The sequence below is a fragment of the Trachurus trachurus genome (genome assembly GCF_905171665.1).
Source record: "Trachurus trachurus genome assembly, chromosome: 6".
Classification (NCBI taxonomy): Eukaryota; Metazoa; Chordata; class Actinopteri; order Carangiformes; family Carangidae; genus Trachurus; species Trachurus trachurus.
This window is the reverse complement of record NC_139897.1, coordinates 16213939-16239175: the sequence shown is the minus strand read 5'-3', so window position 1 is coordinate 16239175 and position 25237 is coordinate 16213939. Positions and strand designations below refer to the sequence as shown.

Here is a 25237-nt window from a genome sequence, read left to right as displayed (position 1 = left end):
CATCAAGCAGACTGCAGTTTATTCAGTGTCAGATTAAAACATATAATCTCTTTTATTCCACAAGTAACGAGCCAGTTAGATTTTTAGACACATTTTATTATTATTTATTTATTAATTTTAGGCCAGAAAACAATCAAATTCACTAACATAAATCAACATATTGGATACAAGATAGACAGAGTTATAGATAGAGTCAGTCATAAGTATATTACAGTAAACATGGAATTGTGTCTCAAACTAATTGAGGGGTCTTAAATTTAATAACTGTTCCATGACAACATGCAAGAGTACCCCATGGGTTGCCTAATTAAATTAGCCCCACAGTCCCATCATTTGATTCAACTGATGATTTTTTTCCCTTTTCTTCTTTCTTTTCTTTTTTAATAGATCTGTTTATGTGAAATATCAGGTATTGGTTAGGAAGGTAGCCTATTTATCTGTTTAGTTTATATTTGTACCAAAAACATGTGCTGCCAGAGAGAGCAATTCATATGATCAATTATTCAGCATTCAATTATTGTTATTATATCATTCATGATTATTATTTATCATTACAATCACCCAGTTATCCATCTTGATGAATACAGAATACAGTGAAATATGGAAGTTCAGAGGGCTTTTATTCTGAAATTCCACATCAGATTGACCTTGGACCGGTCCAGTAATAACGGGTAGTTTTTCTGTTGTTGTAGGAAATGTCTTATTAAGGTCTTTCTATTAACATTGACACTTACTCTGTTACAGTGGGACATGACGGTGTGACAGTGAGCGAACACAAACAACACCAGCAGCCTGAATCTGAAACAGCTAAACAGAGTTCATCTCTACACCTGTGAGTTTCTTACTGTGACCTGTCAAAATGTCAACCATGAAAATTACACCTTTCCATTTTGTCCACAATCAGGTGTCCTGGATGAAACACTGACATTGTTTTTACAATGAAAACTGCAGTGACAGTTGTTGTTCTACTATGAATTCTTCTTCAAAGGGTAGCATTGGTGCTGCAGGGCCTCAGGAGGTAACCGTATTGTGGAAGGTTTCTCTCAAACTGGACTTCAAGAGCTTCATCAAAGTTGCAAAGTTTCCCATTTCCTCTTGAGGGCGCTATTGATTTAGAGAAACAAAAAAAGACAACCTTTGATTTCACCACTAAACCCTCATTTATTGTTCTAGCAGCACACACACAGAAAAACTCTTTAGTCTTACCCGTGTAAGTGCTCGAATCAGCCGTTGGAGCACTGCATCCTCCCTGTGTGGACACAGACTGGTCACTGTGCTCACACAGCTCAGCAGACAGTAGATGGTGTGTCTCTGTGGCTGTGATGATATTAAAAAATATATATGTATATCAAAAAAAAAGTGTTGTAGAGCACTACATTTTGTTAAGATGGCACTCTTCATAACAAAGACTCACCTTTTTTAGCACGCTGAGAGGTTTCTTGTTTTTTGCACCAATACACAACTTGTCCACATCCTCTGCACCCAGAACAGGGTCCTGCATTAGTTTGGTGAAAGAATAAAGATTAAGAAAAAATTAAGAGAGTAATGTTTAAGACAATGTGGAATGTACAAAGTGAAATTCAGAAGGTATCAATGTCTTTTCTGGCTGTACTGCATCAGTGGGATCACAAACATCCCTGACTGACTGGCTGGATAATTCCTGGATAAATTGACATCACTGGTGTTATGATCTCTTGTTTGACGGTACTGACCCTTAACTTCTCCAACCATGTCCACAAGAGACAACTGAGAACCTGAGGATCTGACTCGGTGACCATCAGAGCCCATCCACAGTCACTACTGTTGAGCTCCTCCTGTTGAGAAGATGAGTCAGGTCAAAATCAAGGTTCTGCTGTAAAAAAAAAAAAAAAAAGACCAAGTTTCACACCACTGCTTTTTTTTTTTTTTTTACCTGCAGCAGAGCCGACCTCTGCAGTATAGTTTCTCCGGGAGGACCTTGGTCTGCCATTGCCTTAGCAACAGTACGGGCCACCAAGGTTTGGGCTGGAATATGTGGATTTCTGCACAACTTTATAAGACAGAGATCAGAAGAGTTTTAACAAACTCTTTTATCAACAGGTTTTTGTCATATCAGGAATAATAATTACCTCAATGGTGGAGCTGTATTTGAGAAGTGTCTTTTTCCCTGCATAGTTCAAACTCTCATCACAGTTGTTGCTTGTTTTCATGCTGGAAACCGGCATGTTGAATGTGTGTGACTTTCTGAAGGGCTGACGACCTGGTGAAAGTGGTCCAAGGACTGGACTAACTGGACTCAGATTAGTTCTTATAAGATCTTCCACACACCAGTGTCTCTCGTTTCCAAGGGCTGAAGTGCAGTGTGAACTCTGCTCCAGATCCTTCAGGACAGAATGTTACAAATTAAGAAAAGCCTCAATGATCATTTGATTTAAAAGAAGATATCTGCGTAATTTACTCATTCATTTATGTATTTCTGGTTGCAAACCTGACCTCATTTGCTGCAATCTTGCTGAGGTCAGAGTCACTGTAGCTGCGTTTGTCCAGCAGGACGTCCCTCTTCCTCTCCAAGAATCCCAGGGGCTCATCCCAGGAGGACACCGAGGCTGAGCCCACCCACGAGCCCCTATGACCCTCCCTTAGCAACGGCAGGTACTGTTTGGCCACCAGGGTCTCCCTCACTGTCCTGCTGAGGGTTCTCAGTTCTGACCTCTTTTCCAGCTCAGCATGGACCTCTGGAGGAGCTGGGAGACCCAGGGCTAAGCAGGAAATACGCACACACAGGAGGTACACCACCTGAAAGACATGGGGAAGAAGCTGTAAGAAAGAACTCCTGATGACACAGACAGGACTAATAGTAGTAGTAATATGATCACGTCCTCACTTTTGGTGTTTGTCTGAGGGTGCGTGCCTCCTGGCCATGCAGCAGTAGTGCCTGTCGGTTTAGATAGTGCTGCAGGGTGAAAGGTGCTCCGTGCCGCAGGCTGAGGTCTGGGTATTGAACCAGCTGTGTACCAAGCAACCGACCAAAGTCAAACACCTGGCTGATCTGTGCCCGGGTTTGGATAGAGCGAGGCCGTTTAATCCGCACGTAGTGGACGGCCTCACTTGGGCTAATGCGCAGGGTGTAGATCAAGTAACAGGCTATCAGCACACCTGTGGACCAGCAACAACAGGCAGAATACACACAAGATCATTACATGTGAAACCAAGTATCTGTAACAACCGTGGATACAGTTTGAACAGTCTATTCCTACCTGTCCTACCCAACCCTGCATGGCAGTGCACGGCCACTCTTCCTTCCCTCACTGCAAAGGCCAAGACTTTCACCCCATCAATTATTCCAACAAGGGAGGACACACCAAAATCGGGCATCGCAAAGTTGTAAAAGTAAACTGTAAACATACAAACACGTACACATCAATGCACGCAGGATCATGGTGAAAAAAACAACAACATATAGATCAACTGTATTTACAGAAACACAGCACACAAAGTCATCAATTACTGCCCCACAGATACTGTTACTTGATTAAAAAAAAAAAAACCTGAACTATTTCCGTTGCATATCTTCCACACTTGCAACTGGTACAGTTAAAAATGGATGGTCAGTGTTTCCTAGTGTTAACGTGTGATGTCTCATCACAAATACCTAAGTGTAACCTCTATGTCGTGCATTTCATGTATCAAGAGCTCACTGTCATTCTCCATGAAGATCTGTGGAGAGTAAGTAAAACCACTTCCAGGGTCTAGGGGAGGTCCACAGTGAGCATGCTCTCCTGGAAACTGCATGTTGATGATTGATTTGATGTTCAACCTGGGAAAAAGTCAAAATTATGAAGACAGGGCGTGACTCTATTGTGTTTGTCTTAAAAGTAATAGGGTTGTAATGTAGTTGTAATCCCTACAACTAGGCTACTACAAACACAGCAGAAATAACAATGAACAGTGATTACCTTCGAAACTGCTCTATGATGTTATACTTCTCAATTAAATGAGTGGATGGCCGCGCCATAGCGATTATGTCATCTGTCACCCTATAAAAAGAAGTTACAATCACTAAACCTCCACGTGTATACCTTTTGTAGCTACATGACAAAACAGAGCAACATTAGTCTCACCAGGAGGAGAATAGGCCTCGTACAACCTGTTGGTTTAACGCCCAGCACTCTGGTCCCTCATAGCGACAGTCTACTCCTCCACAGGCCAGCAGACAGAGGAGTCTGGGTGGGATAGCCCTCACCAAGTTCTCTCTGGCCTGGGAGTAGGAGGCCCGTGGTACTGGTAAGTGTGTCGTCAAGCTCGGCATCATTCTGCACCAAGGGAAACCCCCAATACATCAAATCATTAACGAAGAGTTCATTTGCAAAAGCAGATAACTCCGTTTTTAAAAAATTCTAGAATCTTCATTTTTAATTTTCAATTTACATAAGGTTATATCAGTCAAACCAAAGTTGAGTGACTTTGAGATGTAACAAAACAGATATATCTCAAAAAAATAAAGTTTTATTGAAAAGAACACTATGCAAAGAATAATTACAAAGCCTCAGCTCATTTTTTTCAAAATGGCACTTATCTGCTTTTGCAAATGAACTCTTCATTTATTTTCATGATGAGAGCCTTTGACAAAGATACATCTTGTGTCACACCCACCATTCTGGCTTGTGTGCTAGTAGACATTGCAAATAAACTGAATAAAATTAAGTATTTAAAAAATGACCTTACCTTTCTGATTATGAAAGAAGCTATAAATCCCATGAATGTATGAACTGGGAGTGAAAGTAAACGAGAAAAGGGTTGATGAAAGCTGCAGAGCACACATGTGCTCCTCTATGCTTGCTAACCCTCCCTGCTGCTTACAGTTACACACACTAACAAAACTGTGCTGACCCAGCTCCGCTAAGCCTGATTAGCTGTCATAAATACATTAGAACAGACATTCACACATGATAGCAAGCCAATTATATAATGCTTATACCTACACCAGTAAACACTGTTTGAGTGTCCCAATTACCTGGAGGCAGCTATATGATTTTATTTCAGTTAATAAACACCAGCAGGCTTTGTGTTGACTCTACTGTACAACGGCAATGCAAGTTTGTTCATATATCCTGGTCTCACTTGCTACAGTACAACCTGAACAGATTCATTCACATGCAAACTATTGATAAGTGCAATTATGACTTAAAAAGAAGATAAATCTAAAAAAAAAAATCTCAATTTTATTTTGGTAGAAAGTCATCATCTAAATTACCTTCCTACATGTCTTCCTACAGGAATGAACATTTCTTAACATGCAGAGAAGAGCATTACTTCTACACATTTTAGATCTGGCAAAATGGGCTGCAATGGAGAGCCTCAGATGGGACATGTACAGTATAATAACAATCAATATCCTTCCTAAAAACTAACAGGCAAATTTAATAATTTAAGCAGTCTAAGTGTGTCACGTCATAAGAGAAATTCAAATGGATCATAAAATTGTATACAGTATATGTTAAATAAACTGGTTTTCAACACTAAATATTAGACGCATCAATCCTGATGGTTTGTATATGAAATTAGTTTAAGCTGTTGTGAAATAACAAGTGCCTGTCAATAGCTCCTGGTGAACATTATGCTGAGTTTTAGCCTCAGAGGAAATGTGTGTCTGTGTGATAACCTTTTCTAAATCTGTTCAGTGTTTCCTCTTAATAAGATGTTTTATCATGATTGCATCATATTCATCAAAGCTGTCACATAATCTGCTTCTTACACTTAGATGTTTATTAAAAAACAACTTTCTCTCCCAGGTGTCTTTCTGTGTCAGTGGTCAGAGCAAAGGTGCAGCTCATTCTGCCTCAGTGTCCTGCTTTAACATTGCATTGACTGGCATTGCTGATGTATATTTAAACTCTCCACTTATTTGTTTACACTTTTAATTTGATGTACACTTATAACCTTTAAATTATTATTTAAAATAAGCTCACTTGCCTAGAGATATTTCCATTACATGGCAGCAGAAGCCGTATAGTTGCTGTATAGACAGCCTAGACATAGGTAGATTTATGATGTAACATGTGGTAGGAAGTATAGTGGTTTGAAAGTGAGTGGTACTCCACCAAAGATAGATGGGGGCCAGATCTGTTTGCAAAGATCTATGTGTTAAGTCACAAGCTTAGATAGAGTTGGACAGAGCAGAACTTCCTCTTAGCAACCACAGTTCCTGATACTATTTGCAAATTGAGTATTTTACCAAGTTATTGTGAAACAAAATGTGAAAATGAAGAAATTGTGATTTGTTTTCATCATCTGTGAATATATTGGACAGAAAATGTTTTTCACAAAACAATCTAATTGATTGGCTGTACTTGAAGCTTAAGGAGTCCAAAACAAGTTTTTTTTTTTTTTAAACACTGGATTTATTCAGAGGTTTTTTTTGTAAAATATTCTCAGCGAATAATTTTCAAGAGTCACAGCTCCAGCATTTGCAAGCGTAGTTTGGAATGTACACCCAAATAAATCAGTGGGCAGGTATGTATTTGTGTTTCAAAAGGGGTAGAATACAATGCAGTATCTGCCATCAGCTGGTACAAACTCAGCACTAAGCACTGCCCAGAGAAAACAAAAACACAACAACAGAAAACATGCTACTTTAAAACACACTTCCTTCCTCCCTTTAGGTTAAAAAAAAAGATTCTAGATTACAAGAAGTGAAAGTTTAATCAAATCCTTTTCCATGGTTGTTTAAAGAAAGGAAGAAGAGGAATGAGGACAAATTCAAATATGTTCAAACAGGATAATATCCTGGTTGATAGATAAGTTAATATGTAAGGAGGCAATCTACAGTTGCATTGGTGTGGTTTGGCTGCACCACAGCATATGTTGCAGTACAAAAGGAAGTGCCCTCTTGCAATATCTTGTCTTTCAAAAGCAAAAAAAAAAAAAGTCACAAAAGCATCTTAGGCAGGAGTGTGACCTGAGAATGAGACAACTCAAGGATTACTCAGATTTGTGTAAAGAGGGACCAGAAGGCACATTGTTCCTTTTTGGATCCATTTACTGGGAGGCCACATGGTTTCACAACACTAACAAAAATCTATCTGTGAAATCACTGCAGCCCTCCTTGTTCTCATTCTATGGGCTACAGGCCTTTAGAGGAATGATTTGGCATAAGATTGAGGATGTAGCAGGGAAGAGCTAAGGGTCAGGTCTGCAAGGGAGTCAAATATCCATGAGGGGTTGTGGAGATGAACAGCTTGTTGCAGCTTGCAAGCTGTTCTTGCCCAAAACTCAAGGGTTATATTATCATATCCCTCAACCTAGGCTCAAGAGGTTCACAAATTATTAAGTGGTTGATTACCGCAAATGCTGCCCAGACAGGAGCTAAGGTGTCAAGTGGAAAAAGAAACTCCCATTACTCTATTCATCATTTGCATGAAATTACCCTAATTGGACATTTGCGCACCATGCAACTGGAGTACAACATGTTGCCAAGAGTTTAGAAACAAAGAGAGAGAAGTAGTGACTATGTCAAGAGATAATACAGTCATAGTATTGATAACAAAATAAGAAATATGAGATAGTAAAATTTCCCAAGGGTGATTACACTGTCCACCAGCTTTGTCCTTTTGGTGGAAGACCAAATGTTTCTGCATTGAGTGTCTGTGCCTTCTCTCCTGTCCCGTGGTGTTCAGTCTCTCTCACTCTCATCTGTCCAGCCAATCCTGTTTTAGTTCTTGGAAAGCTCTTTGGATAGCCAGTCAAGTCCTTCATACAACCCAGTGCCCTGGGTGGCACAAGTTGACTCAATGTGCCACTGTGGAGTCAGAGATTACAAGGTTAGGTTAGGAGACTATGAATAAAGATGTGCATATGTGTAAAGAAGTGAAATTTACAGCAGGAGCAGGGATCAGGTTTCTATTCAGATTACTTACAGTTTTGTTGCGGAGAGCATGTAGGCCGAGTTTGTCTGTGAGTTCGCTGACTGATAAGGCATTGGGGAGATCCTGTTTGTTGGCAAACACCAGCAAAACGGCGTCTTTCAATTCGTCCTCGAGCAACTAGAGGGAGAGAAAACAGAGATTAGGGCATTAGCGGTTAGACTTATGTCATTTACATTGACATAATACTGCCGTACTCATCTGACATTAGGGAGGTTTCTTAAAATCACAAGAAGCCTACTTAATATTCCTAAAGTAAAACATCAACTGTATACAGCAATTCTAGAAACTTTAGTTTTGAGATATTCAGGAGATTTGGGGCTCTAATAAACTAACTAGATTTGCCTATATTGCCTATGAAAAAATGCCCATGATGTCCATCTCTCCTGCTAGCCAATAGCACTTCTGGGATCATTTTTTATGCATGAAATATAGTGATTATCCAGGACAAAAATTTCAATGTTAAAAAAAAGAAAAAAAAAAGAAAATCTAAATCTGAAACCAATGAGGTTAACCATGCAATCCACAAACGAGAAGATCCTGTTACCAAGTGTGTACATTTCAGCTGACCTATATACAGATCTCTGCAGTTTGAAGGACTGTCATTCAACACACAAGAACAACAACAACACAGAAAGTCCTGCTGTTGTGACTAGTGTAGGAGGACCATTCCACATTTAGGAGGGACACAAACAATAACACTATTTGTTATGATTTATCCCTATCACAATATGAGACAACATGTCAGAACCATCTTATCCTCTGACAGAACCACAATGCACACTAATAATGCATTACTACTGAGCTGAAGATTTGAAATACCTACCATCTTTGAAAGCTCTTCTGCAGACTCTGCCACTCTTTCTCGGTCATTACTGTCCACTACAAAGATGAGGCCCTAGATGGGAAAAACAGTCAAGCGGTTAGAGTTACCTTTTTCTGAATTCAATTTAGCAACTCAATGAGTATATACACAAAAAAACAAAAACACTACTGATTACTGCAGATTTAAAAGATTTTCAAACATTTGGATAAGTTAAGATTGGATTAAATGTGATGTGAATGTGGAATGGAAACTTAATATGTTCATATTAAGATACCAAAGCAATCTTTAAAAAAAAAAAAGGTCCTGGTAGTTTCAAAGAGAATTTTTTTTTTTATTTTTTTTTTAACGAGCAAAATATTCATCACTTGTTGACAAACACATACATGAGCACATCTTGGTAAGATTCTGTGGCTGTGTTGGCACAACTCCAGTCAACTGAGTGTAGGTGTTACAGTGCAACATTCAATATGAGAGCTGCATACAACTAATGCATCTATCAGACACTGTAATTACACACTCCCTTGTCACACTCGTACCTGTGTGTTCTGGAAGTAATGTCTCCAGAGGGGTCTGATCTTGTCCTGACCGCCCACGTCCCATACAGTGAAACTGATATTCTTGTATTCTACTGTCTCCACATTGAAACCTGTATAAAGAGGAAGATAAGGGAGAAATCATGATAATATCCATACATGGCACAGGTTAAACAAAGATGCACTTTAAAGTAAATGTGTTGCTTACCGATGGTTGGGATGGTGGTTACAATTTCACCTAGCTTCAGTTTGTACAAGATCGTTGTTTTTCCGGCAGCATCCAGCCCAACTACAGGGAAGTAAGGTGAGGTCATAATCAGTATTTGCATTGTATCAGGTGAGGGCACCAGACACATATAACAACATCTACATCCACATTACATAACAAGCCTGTTCCTATAGGCCTAATCATCACACAGCAGTGGCCATGTAATAACATTTGACTGACTGCACATACAGAAACATCTGTAATCCCCTGAGCCAGTTTCATTATTTAGTGTGGAGGAGAACACATATCTCAATTACTAAATATCGCCTTGACAGTAATAAGTTTTTTTTTTTCATTGAGAATATATTACACCCTTTGTGGCCGGAAATGGAGCTGAAAATTAAGCAACACAATGACATCTGACTCTCTAACGTCATAAGGACTTGGGCAATAAAACCTCCCTTGTATATAATTAGGAGTAAACGGCTTTTTCCTCAAAGAAGTTAGTGTGAATAAATTCGGATGCACATATTCTATAAACCCCTTGCTAACGCCAGCTAAATGTTTTTAGAAAAGATATTGTTTGGCAAATGTCAGTATTCTTTAAATGAAGCCGTTCAGGATACAGTCGTCGCTGACAAATTTAATTGCCAAACTTCCTTTAAAAACAACACACCCGAGACCTAAACAGTAACACCTGGTGGAGAAGCTAGCGTCATCTTTTTACAAACAGGAATTTATTGAAAGGGTCTTATTTGAGTTTTCTTCCCGCATCTGTCACGATGTTATACTTAAAAATAAAAAATAAAAAACCCACTGCCATGACGAGCCCGTCAAGAACGAGCTGTCTCCTCGTTTAGCTCGGAGCTAAAGCTAAAAAACCGAGACACTGACCAAGGCGAACCAAACAAAGCTTTTTACTCACCCATCAAAATCCTCATTTGTTTTTTGCCAAAGAGTCGGCCGAAGATCGACGAGATGGTGAGCCCCATGACTGACCGAGGGGGTTTCAATCTGTGGAAATGGCACTGATGTTAAAGACAGCAGAGGCGAAGTGTGACAATTTCACACTGGTCCGGTTTGCTCTGATTCAGGACTACTGCCACGTCCGGGCCAACGTGGAATCCACGACGTCATCACTTTGAATCAACTTTATCGACACATTTGTGAACACCCGAACACAGCGGCTGTATGAGTCAGTGTACTTTTGTAGTGTTTTCTCCTCGCGCACATATTTTAGCTCCTTTATTCATACAGATAATCCTGGAGCACTATTTTGCAGGCTAAATACTTCAACATAATAGAAAAAGACAAAAGACGTGTTTTAATATCAAGATATCAAACGCAAGGCCGATTCCTACCATCAGATGTCGCTATAATATTGTCATATGGAAAAAATACACCCGTAATGTGATGAAAGGTAGCCTACCGGTACTCTGTTACTATTGGTTTCTAAACCGCCTTGGTCTGTCATAAGGCGGTTTGTAGCTTTGGTGTGATGAACCTATATATGCAGGACGAAAATGAAATTGTATAATGTATGTATAAAACAAATAGCCTAGTTGAAAAAAGCAACTAATGAATACCAAATTGTAAATTATTAGTCAAATTATTTGTGCAATTTATATTAGCCTAGTAGGCTATTATTTCATTATAGAAATTGTTAGGAAAGCAGGACATGTGAGGGCATAGCCTACATGTTTGTGAGGAGGATAATAATTCAAACAGCACTGAGGAATTTCCAATTTTCATCTCACTGTTTTCTTTGCCCCCTCAACTGCCATAACATCTTAAAAGAATGACGGTGAGACAACACATTTCCCTATGATTCTTCTTGGGGCTTCCCACTGAACAGTACTGACATGACTACACACCCACAACAGGTGGAGTCAAACAGCATGTGACAAGGTGCAGATGCTTATAGAGGCGTGCTTTGATAAGAAAACTTCATTTTCACAAAGGTCTGTTATGGAGACAGGTAATATAGCTGCCTATAAACAGAGTGTGTGAAGTGTGGATAGACTTTTTATTTGATGGCTTCCATAGAGCTCAACGGTACACTGGATAGAGCTCAGGTTGGTATTACACTTAATACTTTCCATTATAGTAGCAAAATGAAGATAGCTTTTTGTATGAAAATCTTTAGGCGGGAAATGATTGCCATTCATCTCTGAACAGATACTTGTATTCTGTTTTTCAGATTGATGCTCTATCTGATGTCTACTTGGTGTTTCTGACTCCCAGGTAATATGCTTCCTCATACTTTTTCAGTCTCGTGCATGAATTGTTTTACAAGTGTATGTATACAGTTGGTTCATTTCATTAAATCTGCCAAACCAGTAAGGTAGCATGTGGCACGAGGCATGATGAGCCTCTATGTTTTCTTCGTTGCATGTTTCAAGTCTATTTAGGTCATTGCTGTCTGTGTTGCTTCCTGAAATTCAAATGTAGCCTATGTCATTGAATTGGAGGCCGCTAATGCAAAATTTAACTCCCTTCAGTGAACATAGTTAATCATGTATCTTTCTTGCTTTGTGATGAAGGAAGCAAAACCGTAAAAGGGAAAACAAACTAGTGGAGGAGAAAATGAACTCTGTACTTTCCGTTTGTTTCTACAAAGGCCAAGAGGCGGATAAAGATTTAACGTGCACTATTTTACGAGAGTTATGTCTTTTTTATTCATGCAGAGGTCACGTGTGTCTGAAGTTTATTTTCAAAATGTGTAATCTACTGAGTTGTCCAATAAACCAATCCTTGGCTCAGCTTTGTGATCCTCGTTCCTTGTAAAATCTTACGCACATGTTCAACAATGTGTGTGTGTTATGTGATATGATTGTACTGTCTGCCATTCACATATTTCTGATTACCTGCAGTGTGATTGGGAGTTTTTCTGTCCTGGTGGTTTCCATAGTGAAATGGAGGCATCTACAACAACAGGTGAGTCAAGTTGTTTGAAAAGCTTCACACTGAAAAGCTTCTTTTTGATATAGTTTATTGATTTGTTGGAAGTACTTTGGCACAGAGTGACTCAGTCTACTGTGGCTTAAAAGGCTGCGGAAAATGTATTGATTTTTGTGTGTTTGTGTGCAGGTGCATCTCCTGGTGCAGCTCGCCCTCGCAGACCTTCTGGCTGCTCTGATCCTGATGTTCACCAGTGTCGTGAACAAAATTGAAACCATCGACCATCGTGTACTCATCTGTCTGTACTGCCTGCCACTGTCACTGGTGAGTGACTGAGCTCTTAAATACATGTTTTAAATTAATATAAATTTACAAGATGAATTCCTCTAAACTATAACAGGAAAGTAATAATAAAAAGGGGGAGGCTTGCCTTGGTTACAAACATTCACTGTCACATCATCCCAGGAGTAAAATGACTCAAACCCTTATGTTCGTTATAAAGCAAAATGGTGAGGTGGATCTTGTTGTCAGTTTTTTTAAATATTTTATTATTTCCTGACACAGCATGTTTCAAGTTTTAATTACTATTTTGTGTAAACATTATGATTCACAAGTTTTATATTGTCTGCCACGTGTGATTTGCAGAGACAGCAGTACTCTGAAGCAGAGTGGATATTTTACAGAGAAAATAATGTAATGTCGAAACAAGAACAGTGTTATGCAACTTCATTCAGTTCAGGATGTGGATTTGTTTCAAAATGTAGATATGGAAACTATTTAGCCTTTATTAAAAGTTCAATATTTAAAAATAACTGTGTCCGTTCACATTTCTGAACTGAATGACCTGAACGTCAGTTCAAACCCGAGATGAATAATTTCCAAGATGTGGTTTTCAGTCGATACTGTAGTGAAGTTGGTATAAATTGAGATGTTTGATAATGATAATAACCCATAATAAGAAATAATAGATCATAGATTTTGAGCAAAACTTTTTATTAGCATTTTTACAACGTGACGTGAGTAATAAAAATGTCCCCATGAAGAATCATAAAAAATGTCCCTATAAAAACAAAGAGCAGTCGTCTGAACTTGTTGGGAGTATTGATCTCTAACCTCATGAAGGAACTGATTTTCGATTTTCAGAGTAGGATCCCTCCCTGTGAGGAGTTGTATTTGAATGATAATTGTCTCAGCTTCATTATTGTCACATTTGATTTCATTATATATTCTTTATGTGTTTGTGTTCTTTTCTATTCCAGACATTTTACTTTGTTTCATTTCTGCTGGTGGTGATTTACGCATGGAAATCGAAAAATGTAATCCGAGGATGGAGATCAGGGGACGAGGGCGGACAGGTGAGTCCTCAACTGCATTGGTATAGATTATCGTTTGTCCAGAGAGGAGTCAGGATGGATTCAATCATCTCTCTCTCACTATGTCTTTCATTACAGAGTCATTGTAGAAGGCAAATGGTAGCTATACCTCTATACGCCCTGGCGTGGTGAGTTGTTTCACTTATTTTAAACACTGTAATCCACTCATGAAACTACCTTTATGCAATTTAACTCTGTCTCTCTCTCTTTCATAGGTTGATCCCCATTGCCATGTACTTAGCATATATCCTCACCCACTTCATAAAACCTGCTTTGGTGATCCCAAGCACCGACAGGTCAGCGAACGGGGATGTCCAAAATGAGAGCATGTACTGCACCAGGTGAGCACACAACCTTCAAAGATGAACAACTTTCACGGTCACTTCTTTTAAAGAAGTTACAGAAGTGAAATAGGTCTGTTCCCCTGTGTTTCTGACCTTTTTGATTGTTCTTTTTTCTCAGTTGTATTTTGTTCTTGCATGTCTGGAGGGACGCTTGCCCAAGCTCTGTGAGTATAAAACTCTTTAATGACACACTTTTATCCACTTGCTTTTAGCTTCAGGCTTTGTTTTCATTTCTGTTGTTTTACTTCAAATATTCTGCAATTTGTATTGTAGTTTATTGTGTTTATTATATTGTATATGTCATTTTTTGTCAATATACAATATGTGTATGTCCTAATGTGTTTGTTTTTTTTACTAGGAAAAACTCCATGATACTTTCATCAGAATTTTTCTTATCCTCGTTGTTGTACCAGTGATGCTGTCTTGCTCTGTAAGTAAGCAATTAACTTGTCTAGTCTCAAGAGGACATTTGACATTCTTATTTGCAGTTTTGTTCATTTTCATTATTTTGTGATACAATGTAAAGGTTTGGGAAGTGTACTTACATATACATAAGAAGATTGTAATATTTTTTTTCCTTTCTTGTGTTAGGTAATGTACTACAATGTGAGAAAATGGTATGAAAGACATCAGCATTCAAATCTTTTTCCAGTGGAAGGAGATGGACGCTCAAGAAGGAAATTCAAAAGAATGATTTCCACAGCAAGAAATATGGTGATGGTTATCCTATTCTGTTGGACACCAGGTATGGACACATACTTAATGGTAATGTAATTTGTTTCATTGGCTTTGACTCACTATCAGACTCATATTCTACGTTTCCTCCCCCTGCAGCTCTTATGCTAATTCTGATGTCCACCCTCATGATACTGACCGATATTGAACAGAAAAGTCTATTTGGCCTCTTCGTGATACAGGTAGGCTGCATCTCTGAAAATCAAGACTTCAAATGAGGGGGGAAATTAAGAATTGCACCCAATGTACGTCTGAGTTGTGAGTAAAAAAAAGTTTTTTGTGTGTATTTCAGGCTGCCAGTGTGTCCCTGCAAGGTTTCCTGAACAGTATGGTTTACGCCTGGAGACGACCAAACTTCACAGAAGCTGTTCTTGGGGAGAACACGCCCCTGGTGGCACAATACCAACTTCCCTTCTTTGATGAATCGCTGAGGATCTCATCTTGATTGTTGACTCTGAACACGGCGAGAAAAATTGTTGGAACAACCTGCTGCTGGCCCGAGGAGCATCGACTGTCTGCACACTTCATGACTTCATGACAGTTTAGACTGGAAGATAAAATGCTCTCATCAAAGACTGAAGTCGAAAAGAAATGGAACAAAAAGATGAAGGAAACACAAAGACCCTTAAAACGGGCAATGACAGAGGCAGTGCTTTTCATTGCAACTGCTCAGTTGTTCATGTAGTAAACAATGTGATTTGTAATATTTTAAGTAGCATTTTTTTTGTATAAATGAGACCAAGAAGGCCCAAAATTGTGCAATTGTGTTGTATTTATGTGTTATCAATGTATTGTATATAAAAGATGCCAAAGAGAATTGTAGTGATTACCAGCTGTTTTATTGCTGACTTGTTATTCAACAGTACTTAAACACTCATTGTTAGAACAATGAAAAAAACTGTTGGGGTACAGTAGCACACATGCAGTCACCTCTCTGTCACCTCAGAAGTACATGTCACCTGTGATAATATAGAGTTCAATCTGAGGAGCACGAAGCATGACAAGAGAGGGAACACAGTGTCTGGTACGGTTTGTCATGTCTGGGTCCAACGACAACCGTTAACTTATCTCATAAAAAAATATTGCGTACTTGTGTTACTGAGGTCTTATATAAGAACGTCTCAGCTATATGGTCTCTCACATACACACAGGCACAGATATCAGCACATTCTCATGTTATAGTGTCTCGAACTCCATGACCATGTTAAAGCATGCATGCTTTTTACTTGAGTGGTCAAACTGTCACTTATCTACTGCACTGTTTTGTGAACGTGATGTGCACAGTTTACCTTTACTGATAAACATATAGTCAGCGACATGGGTTTGAGATAACAGGGTTCACAACAGAGAATGACTGCACTGTTGAATCAGGCAGATAATACACACAGAGATAGATTGGAGATACGTCTGTCAAAAACATTTTTTCATGTGTTTAATATGAATTCAGTTGTGGCAAGAATAACAAAAACCTTCTGCATGATCATAACTTGAGCTTTTATCACAGATCCAAATGTGATATTGTTTTACTGTAACAAAAAAAGCCTTACAACCGGTGTCTCCTGCATTTATTCGCCTAATTTTAGTTTCCACGGATATTCATTATTTGATGTGTATGAGATATACTAGTCATACATATTGTGACACAAATAATGACGACATGCCACAGTTTAGTAGCTCAGCAAATTTACAGTGTGGGCATGACACAGATTTAAAAAAATATTCCTTCCTGATAAACGTATTGCTCAGTCCAGTGCTAATAAGTTAATGAGTCATTACGAATGACTTATTAACAGTATTTGTGACTGTTCGATCATATCTTTATTCTTTTTAACATGTGCAGAAAGTCCCACAGAGCTAAATTCTTATGATTTTGTTCATTCTTGGACATATCAGACTATACTTCAAACACTAATTGCATGACAGGGTTCACTGGCACAAACAGTGCCCATCCTGTAGCAACAAGCCTGCATGTTCATGTGTTTGTGCATACGCGTAGTTGCTCCATTAATTATCTGCCCAGTGAATTTTCTGAATATGATACATGAAGCCTACAGATTTGCTGACTAAACTGCGAGGCTGTGGCCTAGAAATGACGCTGGATTTCTAAATGTGTTCTGTCCTCCAGCCCCAAGGTTATGTAGCAGTTGGTCTAACAAACAACAAAGCTGTGCCAATGTGAGAAAAGGCAACACAACGGACACATTTATGGTCATTTGTGATATACTTCCTACTTTTCTAATGTCAGAATATGAACAATTTTCACAGATTCTTTATCTGATCTTTATTGAGTTATCATCAACGACAAACAAAATTTAAGAAATAGCCCGTTAATGCAACCTGTCAAAAGGCCCTATGTTGTGGTGACAAACAGATTGTCATGGACCTTTAACCCCTTTTCAATGTTGGTCTCGTTAAACAACAATAATCTGTAAATTGCCTCTATTGCAGACTACTAAATCTGTTTACACTCAGAAAACATAGCGAAACTGTTTTGATGTTTTTGTTTTTTTGATGGGACAGGAGTGCCGGGAATAGTGGATGATTAAACACTTCATTTTGGCAAGCAGCTTCAAGGGGAAAATTCCAGCGCACCTGTGTGACTCATCCTTTCAGACGCACGTGCACCTGCTTCGGTGTAAATTGTCATTTTACCTCTATTGTTTATTCATAATTTCTTCTTTCTGTTGTTTCCAGAAGTGTTATCAGGCCTACTCTTATTCTTAATCTATTTCCTTTACAGTAAAATGTATTTAACAAAACATATCAATCACAAGAACAATACACAGCATTGGCAGTTGTGAGATGTGAGTGAGTCACACCGTCTTGGCAGTTTCTTCCTCCTCTTTCCTGTAAATGTGTGACCTCTTCCAAACTGTGGCAGTGATTGAAAAACTGCTGCTGTAGTATTTAAGGTGCCAAACTCGTCTTTTCTTTTCAGAAGTCCATTGACAAAGATCTCTGCTGGGCCATTTCATAGTTCCCTCTTCGGCTTCCTGCTCTACGCACATAAACATCGTACCTCGCATCCTCATCCTCCTCTTCATCCTCCTCCATCACTCTATCCTGTCGTCCCAGTGCTCTGTCCCCCATACTGTGATGGCTCTGCATCCGGCCTGGTTTCATACTAGGCCAGCTCTTCTTACGCAGACTGCTGTTCAAGTCCCTGAAGGGAGGTAAGGTGCTCTGGAAGTCGCCTCTGAAAGGGGGAAGCTCCATGGATCCCCTCCCCAGGCTGTGCGCACCCTGACTGGCTTTGACGGAGTTGACAGAGGCCTGAGAGCCACAGTGGTGTTCATGGATGCAGCGGGAGCCTGATGAGGATCTCCTGAGTGCCTGCAGAGACTGAAGTTCCTCTGATAGTTCCCCAAGGTCCCCAGACATCTCCTAAAAAGAAGAGCGTTGTCACTTTTTTTTTTAAAGAACATGGCTGTGCTAAGTTAAAAATGATCAAAGTGATTAAACTAACCTTGTCTCTGAGAGTAAAAAGTTCATAATGGGGAGGATCAAACACCTCCTGGAAGTCGCCACGCTGAAACAGATTATTCTTGCGTACCAACACCTTTAAAATATGATTAAAAAGCTTGATAAATTAATTATTTCTACACTGATATTTTGTAGTATAATTGTGACTTGTCTATTACCTTTTTTCGTGGCTGTTTGACTTGCACCAGGATGGAGACAATGAGGAGCAGCAGGACTACTCCCGTAGAGACACAAATTATGGTCCCATGGGTCTTTGTGATCTGGTGAAAAATACCTTTGCTCTTTTTCTCTGGATAACGGAGATGAAGAGAGGGATGAGGAAGGTTATAAATATGAACACCATTCAGGTGCCCTGAGAGTATATCAGTCATTTACTCATTGTCATCCTTGTCAGGATTCCTTCTATCTTTGGTTGCCAGGATCAGTTCAGAGGTGTCACTAAGAGTCAAGGCACTGATGAACAGCCATCCCAGTCAACCAAGGTGCTAAAGAGCTTCTATCAGACAAAAGGCCATTCAGGTTCTTAAGTTGGAGAGGTGCCAAAGATGAAGAGATTCTGCTTTCTCTGCCAGGAGGAAATTTTGTAAGAATTTCCTGTAGTGCCCGACACTGACCTACATTCACTGCTCTGTAGGACTCGGGGTGAAAAATTACATCGCAGACTTTCAGGGATATTTGAGAAAAAGGATCCTCAAAGGAGAGTCAATGTGACACCAAAGCCAGGCATGACATGCATCATCTTATATAACATGACAAAGTGTTCTGGCACAACTAGAGTACCTTTGCAGTTGCTCTCATCCCAGGGAAAGACACAGTTTTGGATGCCGTTGCATACCAGAGAAGTGTTGATGCACATATTGCTGTGGCAAAAGAATGCGCTGCCCGAGCAGGGTGCTGAAACATAAACAAAGTTGTATCTGTGACGAAGGCAGAAAAAGCAAATTAACAGTAAGAGGAAACTCATTATTTCCTGGAACTCTTTCTGCTCCAATTGTTTATCAAGTACTTATTGAATTATAACTACACTGTTCTGTTTTTATGAGGAGTACTATTACAAGACATTATACAGTTTAATGCTTCCTTACTTTTAAAACCCACAATATTGAGTAGACAACACAAGAGAGTGCTATTACAGATATGTTTGCAGTCCAGACCACACACTGTACTTTCCATCTCACAGCAGCAGCAACTAAACAAATGGGACATTGGCAGAAAAAAGATTAAAATGACAGAGGTTAAGAGTAACTGAAGGAGAAACTCACGGTCAGCAAAAGATGTGAACAGCATGCGGAAACGGCTGAGACGGCTCGTCTCATCAGCCCACATCCTCACTACTCCCACACCAGTGTCCAGCATGATGTCATTAGCTACTGTGCTACAAAACTTAGCCTGCAAGAAACCACACATTATTTTCTCTCGTAGTCTTGGATGTGCAGTCTCATTGAGGCCAAGGTCTGTAGAACAGTTGCTATATATTTCTCTTTGAAATGTGATATTAAAAGAGGCACAACCATGACAAGGAAAGATGCACTGTATCAGGAGAGAGAAACTCAGAACTGAAAGAATGAAAAAAAAATTCTATGTGCCGCAAATAAAATACACTGTATAATTTTACAGTACATTTCATAACATAAATTATATTACCTTTAGGTCCTCAATGGCATTACTACCATCATAAACAGCCACAAAGTTCTTCTTACATTCATTTGAGTTTTCCATCTGGTACTCCAAGAATCGTAGGTAAATCTGGAATAATCAATGTGTAGGAAATATGATACATTTAGTCACTTTTTCATGCTATTATGTGTGTTTTTCTTTGCTACAGTATGAGGTTCTGACATGTGGACAAGTCCCATTTGGAGTTATTTCATCCACAGCTTGGATGTACTGTATGTTTGATCATAAAACACATTCTATGTTGTATGAATCTCAAATCCACATTCTTATGATAATGTTAAGTACATGTATGTGGAACAAGCGCACATCACAATAGATAAAGAGATATAGAGGATGCATAATACACTAGAGACATGAAACTCTTCTTTTCAACCACTGTGTTGTCAATTGGTTCCAAATAAATCACGTCCTCTCTCCTCAACAAAAGGTAGGCTATTATTATTTTCTAATCTCCCTTTGGTTCATACTTTCTCAGCCTTTCTTTCCTGTATTGTCATCCTGTGCGGTTCATATCACTGACAATGTAGAACATCAGCTAAATGGCGAAAATGTTACATTAGGTCTGCAACCAGTGATTAAATTACTAATTATTTTTCATTTCCCATTAATCCAATAATTTGCCATTCATTTTGTTGACAAACAGATTAATTGTTTGGTTTACATTTTGAAAGAAAATAATGAAAAATGTCGATGTAAAACACTGTAGTATGCCATACCCTATTGTTTGTTGGGGCTCGTATAGTCCAGATGCAGTCCACTGCCTGGTCTGGCTTCACTTTGTACTCCTCCTCCACCTGACTGGAGCGGATCAGGCCGTCAGGTCCAGTCAGCTCAAACTGGCAATCTGCCCCACAGACAGAGAGCAGGGAAATATCAATATCAGGCAGAGAAAGTGGAAACACACCAGAGAGAAGAGGGAGATTAGTGGTGGTGGTGGTGAAGGGAAATAGCCATGAGTCTGCATCACATGTTAAAGCAGTACTAAAGAACTTTCAGTTTTGGTTGAGTTTGGCAGCGCCTGTGGACCAAAGCGGTAGTGTTTTGCCTGAAGGAAGACTCCATTTCCCATGAACACTAGCGTGAAGCCCTGTAAATATCCTGCATTAAAATTAACAGAAGACATCAAAACTAAGTTTCTGTTTCCAGTGGATCATTTCAAAGTGAAAACACAAACATAATCCATTGCTAAAGTGCCGTTTTGCCTGTTCCCTCCTTGTTGTGACTCGCAAAAGTGAAAGTGAAACTTAAGTGAGAGCAGGGTTCCTACCATGCTCCTCAAAGCTGCTTAGTGCCAGAGAAAGAGATACAGACCCCCTCAGGCCACGACAGAGGTGTCATTCAACTTGTTGTAAGTCGATGTATCATCACAAAAGTTATGAAAATATTTTATGAAGGTTGAAAAGTTCCTTAGTGTTGGTTTAATGTAAAAAATGATTTGAATAAGTATGTAGTTCTACTACCTGGGATAGGGTTTAGAAGTCCTCCCACATGGAGATGAAATTCAGGGTCTTGAGGGGAAATCACAGAGAGAGAGAGAGAGAGAGAGAGAGAGAGAGATATCACACTGAGAGGCATCATCAGTCCAAATACAGAGATGTGATTGGCCGGTAAGAGGCATTTGATTGAAGTATTATTTCAGCGCATGAACATTCAGTGAGTATCAGAAAGGTGCAGGGAGAACATTGCCATACAGGGACCAATAAACCATCCCACTGCGTGTGCATCACCTGCAGTAAAGCTGTACTGGACCTGGAAGCCAATCCCCTCCAGCTCTTCATCACTGAAGAAGCGAATCCACATGAAGCGACCACTGGAGAGGACGAGCCCCGGATTGGCCGAGCCACAGAAGCGATTGATGAGGGGCGAAAAGCTGAACGGACCATCCCGCACCTCGATGTGGTCAAAGCGACACTCAAACGACGCCTCGATGTAGAAGGCATCGTCGAATAGGAGCTCTATTCTCTGGCGGGGCAGGGCTGGGGGAGGGAAGCATGGTGGTAAGTCAGTTGTTGTCAGTTCAGAAAAATAATAATGGTGAAAAAAAATGATGGTAAAAAAAAAAAATCAGCTCCTTTCAAATTTCCCTCAGTGTTGCTGATTTTTTTTTTTTTTTTTTTTTTTTTACAGCATTAGTAAATAAGACTTTTGTTTTGTTTTGTCAGCTCTTGTTGCAATTACAGGGGAAGTGATACACAGAATGACAGCAGAGTTTGATATCCTTTCTGGAGCGCGAGATAATGAGATAAGACAACTGTGAAAAAGTTATCACCTGCCAGTGCTTTGTGCTTTAACAACCACACAGGGAAAACTTCAAGACTGCACATATTAACTTGGTCAGAAACTGGCTTTGAAGCCAAGAAATAAAAAAAAGGGCATCGTTTGTGATCGGTTTATATGAGTGATGTAACAACGCCATTGTTGAAGGAAGAGAGGATTGAATTCTACGTTATCTTGTACGCAAAGCAAATGAAACAGTGTTGGTAGTGATGTTTATATCAGAGGGACTCTGATATAATATACATATATATATATATATATATATATATATATATAATATAATACGTAAGACACCTCTCATCAAAATTAAATAATCAGCCTCAGGTTTGTTGGTTACCTTCCAGTACGTAAAGGCACTCTTTGTTGGCAGGGTACGTATTTGGATAGTTGGGGGAGCTGAAGGTGCCTCCTTCTGTGTTTCGTACCCAGTTCCCACAGTGACGAGAGCTCTGTGACTGCTGAGAAGATTTAGCTGCTTTTGATCCCGCTCCGCCATCTGCATGTGAAATGACATCCAGCTGAGACATGACATTCTGACAGTAAATCATAATTTAGAGAAAAAATACACTTAATGATACCACAGCAAGACACCGCTGTGTGCACCTGCTTGTGTTATAATGTCACTAGTCTGTAGTTAAATTAGAACAAGGGTCTATCCATTAATGAAAGTATCAATCCTACCTTTAGTCTTCTGTGCCAGGGCAAATCCCTCCTCAATGACCAGGAGAAATATCCAGACTGTAAAAAGAAGCGAGTGTGTGTGTGAGTGAGAGGGTCACAGTCCAGGAATAAAAGGATGAGGGAGAGACAGCTTAGCAGGGTTTCTGCCTTTGCTTGTTCTCTTTTCTGAATCCCTGAATCTTCACAACAGGCCAGTGGTGTGGAGTTCAAACACCTGACAGGAAGAGAGTAAAGACATGCTGCTTCCTCTGCTTCCTTACTGTAACTTATTCCTATCTCTGCATCCAAATGTTTACATGTATCACAGTGGATGAGAGCTGGGGCTGTTTATCTGCTGACTACCATATGTGCTGCTGAGTACAAGAATGATCAATGACAAATGAAATATCATCCCTGCTTCATGAAACCAAATCTTGTGCCACATTTGTGCCCATTACATAAAATATGACCTAAATAGGGCAGGGCATCTAGCCTGAGGGCAACGGGACACTGAAATTTACTTTGAGTTTTAATCAAAGTGGCAAGTTGACGTGTTGGCATTTTGCTGTAAACGTCCCGTGACATACAAGTCACAGAGCAGCAGTGTCGAACACTAGTGCTGATTGGTGTCCAACAATTCAGTTTCTTGATGATGATTTACTTGTGCTCACACAGGCTTCTTAATGTTTTATTCCATGTTGTTGTGTGTTATTATGGTAAAGTAAATTTTAAAAGATCCAAGGATTACCCTCTATCCCCACTAATCTTGACCCCAAATGAGAATTTGCAGTAGGCTACTGTCACTAACACACCACATCTTACAATGAAGCCAAGGCAGACAGAGCAAAATGTCGTGACATTTACCCACTGTGTCAAAGTCAATAGCTCCAGGTTTTTGTCCAATGATTTTTTTTTCTCTCCACCAAACCACCTCGACTGTGTTCAGTGTGTGTGTTTGGAGGAAAAACGGAGGCAGCAGCAGCTTAAATCCTCCCCCTGTCACTTGCCCACTGCACCCATGGTGCAAAGGGGAACAATATTTCATTTTAGTTTACTCAAGCAAAAATGAAAAAAAAAAAAAAAAAAAAAAAAAAAGCCTACATAAATAATTGTAATAGAAAAACGTATTGCAGGAGCTGTCACTTCAGCACCATGAATTTGTTGGACCAGAGAAACCTTCAATACAGTTTCCGTGTGTTTTGAACTATGCTGTCAGTTTCACCGATCATAAAGTTTGTTTGGTCTTTTTAAAAAACACGCACACCTACATACGTACGTGACTTTTGTGCACGGATCAAATCAAACCTGCATATCGGGAGTTAATTTTACGCAAGCACGCACGTACGCGCGCGCGCGCGCGCGCGCACACACACACACACACACACACACACACACACACACACACACACACACACTGATTCGATTAGAAAGCATGACTTTCCTACATCACCCACTCCTCCAGACACAGAGAGGAAAAGTCACCGTTTCACTGGACGCTCTTAAGAAAACACACACGCAAGTATGAATAATTCCACTCACCTACATGCATCCTCTCAGAAGAATTGTCTGGCTTTGGGTTTCAAACTTAACCAGCTGTGTATCCCTCACATCCCTCTGCCCGTTTAAATCAATGGTCCGGATTAGCGAATGTTCGAACCACAGATTTCCAAAGTCCAACTTTCACCTTTTCATCCTCATCCTATTGGTCAATGTGAGAGCGAGAGGTTTCTGGGGCAAAGAAAGCGCTGATGAACGACTTCTGATTTATCATCGGTCTCCACTTGTGGGGAAAAAAAGAAGACAAAAAAACAAAAACAAAACCAGCAGAGCAGAGTTTTCCTGCGCAGAGACTCTGCTACCGCAGAGCTCAAGTCTGTATCAGTCTGAGACTTCCCCTCTTAAATAAACAGATGATCTGTCTGCGGCTGCTCGGCTTTTAAGATTGGGCTCAATTGGCGCGAGAAGGGGGAAGAGATGATTGCGCATGTGCATAATCATACATGAGTTATAAGTGTTATGATAATCCTCACATAGCCTGTCTAGCATATTCATGAATTATATTATGAATTAACATTTTATTTTAATTTAATTAGCTCTTACAGGGCAAGCGTCCAGAAGGGGACGGACACACACACACACACACACACTGGACACCTGTGCCAAAGAGCTCAGTAGGCATAAAACAGTCACACATTACATTCCTGTGTGCATTTCTATGCAGAGCAGGGAGCAGGGCACATTCACTGTTGTCTTTTCTCATTTTTCTAGAAGGACACAGAGTGCCCGCAGCCTTAAAAAAAAAAAATGCTGGCTGGAGCT

General features: G+C 39.7%; 4 protein-coding genes across 4 annotated transcripts; 1 reads left to right on the top strand and 3 right to left on the bottom strand.

Moving 5' to 3' along the window:
• Positions 1-1011: 1011 nt before the first annotated feature.
• Positions 1012-4291, bottom strand: LOC310987418 (protein tyrosine phosphatase domain-containing protein 1; the record flags this gene model as incomplete). The annotated part of the gene is made up of 12 exons (XM_083973650.1): positions 1012-1104; positions 1207-1317; positions 1415-1495; positions 1713-1814; positions 1913-2029; positions 2109-2360; positions 2473-2775; positions 2864-3135; positions 3237-3374; positions 3678-3796; positions 3936-4016; positions 4101-4291. The coding sequence occupies 12 exons, from the start codon at positions 4289-4291 to the stop codon at positions 1012-1014; spliced, it is 1860 nt and encodes a 619-aa protein (XP_083829776.1).
• Positions 4292-6355: 2064 nt separating this feature from the next.
• Positions 6356-10588, bottom strand: LOC310986944 (ADP-ribosylation factor 4-like). The gene is made up of 6 exons (XM_083973070.1): positions 10394-10588; positions 9469-9549; positions 9264-9373; positions 8728-8799; positions 7896-8021; positions 6356-7777 (listed from the first exon to the last, which is right to left on the bottom strand). Exons 1-6 carry the CDS (start codon positions 10458-10460, stop codon positions 7691-7693), a joined length of 543 nt encoding a protein of 180 aa, XP_083829196.1. The 5' UTR covers positions 10461-10588; the 3' UTR covers positions 6356-7690.
• A 678-nt stretch (positions 10589-11266) lies between these two features.
• On the top strand, positions 11267-15266 carry LOC310987339 (uncharacterized protein; the record flags this gene model as incomplete). The annotated part of the gene is made up of 9 exons (XM_083973536.1): positions 11267-11272; positions 11669-11712; positions 12342-12405; positions 12559-12693; positions 13629-13724; positions 14445-14516; positions 14678-14831; positions 14921-15003; positions 15114-15266. 9 exons carry the CDS (start codon positions 11267-11269, stop codon positions 15264-15266), a joined length of 807 nt encoding a protein of 268 aa, XP_083829662.1.
• A 2489-nt stretch (positions 15267-17755) lies between these two features.
• On the bottom strand, positions 17756-24467 carry neto2b (neuropilin (NRP) and tolloid (TLL)-like 2b; the record flags this gene model as incomplete). The annotated part of the gene is made up of 12 exons (XM_083973535.1): positions 17756-18205; positions 18288-18380; positions 18463-18593; positions 19085-19198; positions 19567-19693; positions 19949-20050; positions 20698-20825; positions 21442-21489; positions 21709-21957; positions 22596-22754; positions 22940-22996; positions 24458-24467. The coding sequence occupies 12 exons, from the start codon at positions 24465-24467 to the stop codon at positions 17756-17758; spliced, it is 1668 nt and encodes a 555-aa protein (XP_083829661.1).
• Positions 24468-25237: the final 770 nt, after the last annotated feature.

What these genes read in the sequence shown, in the direction of transcription:
- LOC310986944 (XM_083973070.1), bottom strand. Translation starts at nt 10,460, where the DNA reads ATGGGGCTCACCATCTCGTCGATCTTCGGCCGACTCTTTGGCAAAAAA. An exon ending in ACAAATGAGGATTTTGATGG is followed by an intron (nt 9,550 to 10,393) that starts GTGAGTAAAAAG and finishes ACTTCCCTGTAG; the next exon opens with TTGGGCTGGATGCTGCCGGA. An exon ending in AACCACCATCCCAACCATCG is followed by an intron (nt 9,374 to 9,468) that starts GTAAGCAACACA and finishes CTCTTTATACAG; the next exon opens with GTTTCAATGTGGAGACAGTA.